This window comes from Chelonoidis abingdonii, chromosome 6 (genome assembly GCF_003597395.2).
Source record: "Chelonoidis abingdonii isolate Lonesome George chromosome 6, CheloAbing_2.0, whole genome shotgun sequence".
Taxonomy (NCBI): Eukaryota; Metazoa; Chordata; order Testudines; family Testudinidae; genus Chelonoidis; species Chelonoidis abingdonii.
Window position 1 is genome coordinate 114,965,492 of NC_133774.1, and position 6,000 is coordinate 114,971,491.

At 48.2% G+C, this 6,000-nt stretch overlaps 1 protein-coding gene across 3 annotated transcripts in view; it reads right to left on the bottom strand.

Annotated features, from left to right (window-relative positions):
• Positions 1 to 4,442, bottom strand: part of UHRF2 (ubiquitin like with PHD and ring finger domains 2) — a 190,294-nt gene extending 185,852 nt beyond the window's left edge. The window contains exon 1 of one of the 3 annotated variants that reach the window (XM_032786058.2): positions 3,808 to 4,442. In XM_032786058.2, coding sequence (XP_032641949.1) covers positions 3,808 to 3,960 — 153 coding nt within the window. In that variant the 5' untranslated portion in view covers positions 3,961 to 4,442. The remainder of the gene's footprint in view (positions 1 to 3,807) is intronic. The other 2 variants (XM_032786059.2, XM_032786061.2) reach the window with 2 other exon arrangements.
• Between the last annotated feature and the right edge of the window lie 1,558 nt (positions 4,443 to 6,000).

Below are 6,000 nucleotides of genomic sequence, written 5' to 3' on the forward strand. Positions count from 1 at the left end.
TGAGAATGTCCCTCTCAAGGTATAATGGACTAGTTTCTTTCAGAATGCAATACATTCATCCATTTTTGCTAAACAACAAGTGAACAAGAGACACTAACACTCTTTAAACTGAGCACAGTACACAGATCCTCATGTTTGACAGTGTATACTTTAAGGGATAAAGTCTCTTCAATCCCACATGCACAGCTGACAAACTAACTTCCAGCAGGAAAGGAGTTCAGAATCAGAATCTATTTGTTACATCTCAAGTTAGTTTGTACATTCAAATTAAAAAAAAAAAAAAAAAGTTAGTGACTTCCACCACCTTGTCTTATGAAAAAAGTAACTCACGCTATAAGTCAGCCAGAATGTCACATTAGCCACATAAGAGTCAGTCACAATTCCCCTAGTAACTCCACACTGCACGTTAATCCTACACAACAGCAATATAAAATTCTGCATATGGGCAAGAAGCAGAGTTAAGAACAGTTTGAAATTTGGTTTCCTTGACTTATGAGTTTTGAATTTCAACCACTTTTTTTTGGTAAAAAAAGAGATGCTTATTTAGCTTGTCTGCAAGCGTACCTGCCATTTGTAAGGGACACCAGAAGAGCTCGACAGATTTGCCAAAATAGTTATTCATATTGGTATAACTTATCAGTATAATTGCTGCCCCATTAGAGAGTTACACTGATTTAACTACCTTGGTTTCCAGGCAGAGTGAAACAGTACGAAAAACACTCTTTAGACATGCCCTTATTGTTAGGCTACTTTCCTATGTATGAACACCGTTCCTAAAACTTTCCTTGTTCCTCCCATCTTGAGATAAATCATAGACACCCTCCTATTCGTATTTAAGGCCACCTCTTAGTCCATTCATAATTTACAAACAATGTGGCAGTTACAGCAATTGCTTACACAGAAAAGAACTATTAGGAAAGCATTACATCTAGCTCAAGTAGTATTAATGCAGTTTGGCTGCCCTCTTTTCCTACTACTAACTTCATCAGCCAGATCTCTTCATTTAAATCAATCTAATCCACAGCATAGAAGCAGCTAGGTCGACAGAAGATTTCTTCTATAGACCCGGTTATCACCTCTCAGAAGCAGATGAACTACACAACAGGAAAATCCCCATTTTGTCGATGTAGGAGCCATCTACACTATGCTGTTACAGCAGCACAATTGCAGACTCAAAGCTGTGCCACTGTAGTGCAGACATATCCTTAATTCAGAGACCTCCTCTTTCAGTCCTCTGGTATGAGTTCTAGATTGGCAAGTGTCAAATCTAGACTGAACTCTGTGAAGCTTAATTTTAGGGGAGAGGGAAAGAAAGTATGTTACCATATTTAAAAATGTGAGAAGTGTTAAAAAAAACTTGAAAACGAAAAAATTCAGCTGTAACTACCGCTTTACTGAGTATCATACCAGTGTCTCTTAAATTACTTTAAAAAGTAGAATTGCAAAGAGTTAATCACAGGCAGATTAGAAGACTTCAATTTTAATCTGTTGAGTTGAACAGGTGATGAAGGGAAGTAGCAGAGGAAGCCCAACTTTACTTCTGTAGAAGGGCAACACTATCATGAGCAAGTGTGACCTTTGCTAAGATAAACAAAGTTTAGGAGGCTGTACCCTGTTGTAAGCGTCTCCACTTTAAGAGCCAGTCTAGCAAAAGTGAGATTTACTTTTCCACAACTACAGGAATAGTGGAAGTTCTAGTACAGATGGCGTCGAGCACTTTTACCAAGGGTCCTTTATGGATCTATAGCCATGAATGCCTACAGAGCTGTTTTGCCTTTTTTTTTTCTGGGGGGGAGGGGAGGGGAGAGGAGAGGAGAGGAGAAGGCAGCAGACATAGTAGCTGCAGGGCAGAAATAAAGGGAGGGGGAATCAAGGTGGAAACAAAAGCTGTGACTTTCTGCTCTAACCAGCTCTATGTCCCTGCATCTCCTGCAATCAACAAGTCAGACCCCAATCTCCCCTTCAGGAAGTGAGTAGATGTATTGACATCAACATGACTGAAAGAAAGGTCAAACTGATGCCAACTCTGCCCACTGCTAAATACTCCAAGCTCTGCTTCAGCTTCTGGCTTCACAATTACAAAATTTTACTTGAGAATTAAAGTTAACTTTCAGATTAACATTCCTGCCATAGGAATTGCAATCTTTTTATAGTATCTTTCACAGACATTTCCTCCCTCTATGCAGCACTAGACACAGAAAAACATGTTAAAAAAGGTCACCTTTCGATGACTAATATTAAATCCAATTCCTTATGACTACTTCTATTATTCACACCAATACATATCTAGTCTGTTAAATTTAAGGTTTAATCCTGGAGACAGATAATCTGGCCATAGCGGTTAGAGCCACACTGAATCCAGTGCTAGCCCAGATCACTCTATAAAAAGAAGGATTCAACCACACTGAAGTATGCATCTCTGGTGCCATCACATCCAACCTCCTTTTCCTTTTGTCTTTTATGTCCTTTTGCTACTATTCTTGCAGAATTCTAAATACCTCATTTACCACTACCTTATGTCTATATGATGATGATAGCACCTACAGCTACAGCAACAGATATTGCTGTGTCCAAAGAGGACCTGCCCATACCTAGCATTGCTCTAGCCCAGGGGTAGGCAACCTGTGCCACAAGAGTTGATTTTCCCAGGTCCTGGCCACCAGTCTGGGGCACTCTGCATTTTAATTTAATTTTAACTGAAGCTTCTTAAACATTTTAAAAACCTTATTTAATTTGCATACAACAATAGTTTAGTTATATATTACAGACTTATAGAAATAGACCTTCAAAAAAAGTTAAAATGTATTACTGGCACCTGAAACCTTAAACTAGAGTAAATAAATGAAGACTCAGCACACCACTTCTGAAAGGTTGCCAACCCCTGTTCTAGCCACAGCATAGTTCACATAGATTTTTAATCACAGTATTGACAAACTGTTCAATCCACTGACAGCTGATGCAACTGGTATGACTTCAGTAGGCACTAGTACCTTGTCTGTGGTAGCTCTCCCACTGGAGAAGTGGAAACTGTGGGATGTTTAGGGGGTGGGGGAAGAGACGGGCTAGTGCAGACAAGGTGCAAAAGTCCTTCTGGGGCAAGCTATGCTCAGGCTTATTAAGTTCGTGCAAGTGAAACTGAAGCCAAGGCGGGTTAAGAGGAGACTTCTTGGAGCCCCCTGCATCCACGTGGTCTAGTCACGTGCGCCTCCCCCCCCCGCCCCCGTTTGTGCAGAGCGGCCCCCCGCCCCCAGGAGGAGGGAGGGTTCATAGCCAGGCCCAAAGCTGCCACAAAACCGTTAGTCCTTGGCGCGAGGCCAGGGAGGCGAGACCTCCACCTCGCTCAGGCCCACGCCCCTAGCCCCCCTCCCCGCGCCACATGCACACGTGCGGGGCCTGAAAGCAGCGCTCCGCCCTGGAAGCTGCTTTTATACACAGCCGGGGGAGGCACCTCCCCTGCTGAAGCCAACGGGGACACCCGGGGGAAGCCTCGAGGAGCCGCCGCGTCTCCTCCCATCCCCGGGCACGGCAGGGGGAGGCGCGAGGCTGTCCAGCTGGGGAAGCAAACACAAAGGAATCGGTCCGACACCCTCTCCCCCGGGGGACGCCGCCTAGTCCCTTGGCCAGCAGAGCCCTAGGAAGGGGGAGCCTGGCTGCTCGGCTTCTCCTACCACTCACGTTGCCCTAGACCGAGCGAGTAAACAAAAGCCGGAGCCGGCGGCTCGCATGGCCGGGCAGCCTGGCGCGCCACCCCCGGGAACACAAAGAGCGCGGGGGGTGGCGGCAGGTATGGGGGCGTTCCCGCCTCACCTGCTTGCCCCGGTAGAAGAGGCGCTGCCGCTCGGGGCTCACTCGGAAGCTCTCCTGGATTTTCTCCCGCAGACACTCTATCTTGGTGAGGCGGCTCAGGTCGTCGATGGTCTGGGTCTCGGTGCCGTCTATGGTGCGCACCTGGATCCACATGGTGCGCGGCTGCCGACCGCTCGGGAAGCTGCCGGTCGTGGCTCCCGCCCGCTCTCCGGGTGCGCGTGGGGCGGGGGAGCCTCTGCTGCGTCTTTGTTTTCGCTCAGTGGGGCAGGATTGTAAAGCCGCGGAGCAGCCTGCGCCTCCCGGGCCGTCGGCCTCGCTCTCAGGGGCGAGGAGACCAGACCCCCGCCCCCGTCGGTCCGAGGGCGCCCGCAGCGACGTGTAAGCGAGGCCGCGAGCTCCCGGGTGCAGTACAATACGCAGAAGCGTCCCGAGCGAACCGCCGCAGCCAGGTCTAATGGGCACTGCCGGGAGCCATGTCCGAGCCCCGGGGAGTGTTTACCAGCAGCTGCCGCTCTCACATGGAGGTCACGGCGCCAAGACTGATATCGCGAGAGTCTCCCTCCCCCTCCGCCGCCTTAAAGAGACCACAACATCGAGCACACAGGGCTGACACGCTCCCTCCGCCTGCACCGCCCGCAGGTTCCCGCCCCGCCCCGCCCCCAGCGTGTTGCCAGCCGCCCCCCTTTTCCCGCCCTGGGGCTGACAAGCTACGGGTTCGAGCGGTGACGAGGCGTAGGGACTAATCTGCGACCATTTCCGCGGGGGAGGGAGTCTCTCGCCTGGACAGAACGGGAGCAGACTCGGCCTGTGCGGCTCTTGGGGCCTGCGACTTGTCTATGTCCAGGGGAACCTAGAAATGTTAGGGTTCATCTCAGCTTCATTGTAAGAGCTGGGTCTACACGGATCCTGCGCCCAAAGCTGTGCCTAAAAGCATAGAAAACAATTGTAGCCTCTGGTGGCACACACCAAACAACTCCAGACCCCTGCAAGGCACGATTAAACCATACCTCAAACATGCAGACCTGATGCCTGGATCCTTCCACAGTCTGGTTGACCCAATCCTCCAAAGTTATCACAGAGATAAAAGAACAGAGTAAAACTGTTCTGAGTCCACCACTAAATCTGGACACGGTGCCACAAAAACCTGGAGTGAACCAGCTTTGTGCCCTGAATCCACAAATCCCACTGACTAAACACAAAACAAGTCTAACTGCTCCTTATTATACAGGGAATATCTAGATCCTGATTCATCCCAGCACAACAGCATAGAAGAAAGATGATTCTGGCACCTAGATCCAACTTGACACATTTTGGACCCAAAGCTCCAAAGAGAACAATTTAAATAAAGAGCAGATCTCTCCTGCTTCACTGGAAAGCTAAATAAAGAGCTAGCTGCTCCTACTTCAATACAGAAATTTGGACCCTAGTGTATCCTGGCCCAATGCACAATAAAAATGTGTCTGGCACCTGGATTCAACAGGATGCAGACACTTGGTACAAAGGTTTTTGTGACATTGTTCAGTCTGGAAGCACTGAGGTTCTGTAGGGATTCAAACCAGCTTTCCATGTACTCTGTGTGATAAAATTTGAGGATTGGGCTCAGAAATTGATAGGCTATGATAGGATTCAGTTGTTAAATACGTTTTTATGGCACGGTTACTTTGGAGTGAAAGCAAACATTCCTGCATTCTAATTCCAGTTCTAACTGGACTCCCACTGTGGCCTTGACCAAGTAACTTAGGACCTGATTTACAAAAATGCTGAACACCTGCAACTGCAGTTGAAATAATTGGGAGCAGCTAGTGCCTATAGTTCTGAAAATCAGCCCCTTGCCCTTTTGCCTTCATCTCTAAAAGGATTATGATAACACACAAGGAAAGAGGCTTATGATTATATAATACAGTAACTGACCCCACTACAGTGTGTCATACACCATTCCCTAGGGGTCAGCATGTTGACCTGAGAACAAGCTTGGATTCAAGTGTATGTGGTCCAACTATTAGGCACTTCCGGCTCTAGCTGAGGGGTCAGCAACCTCTGGCACATGGCTCACCAGGGTAAGCACCCTGGCAGGCTGGGCCAGTTTGTTTACCTGCCGCGCCGGCAGGTTCGGCCGATCATGGCTCCTACTGGCTGTGGTTCGCTGTCCCAGGCCAATGGGGGTGGCAGAAAGCTGCAGCCACCACATCACTC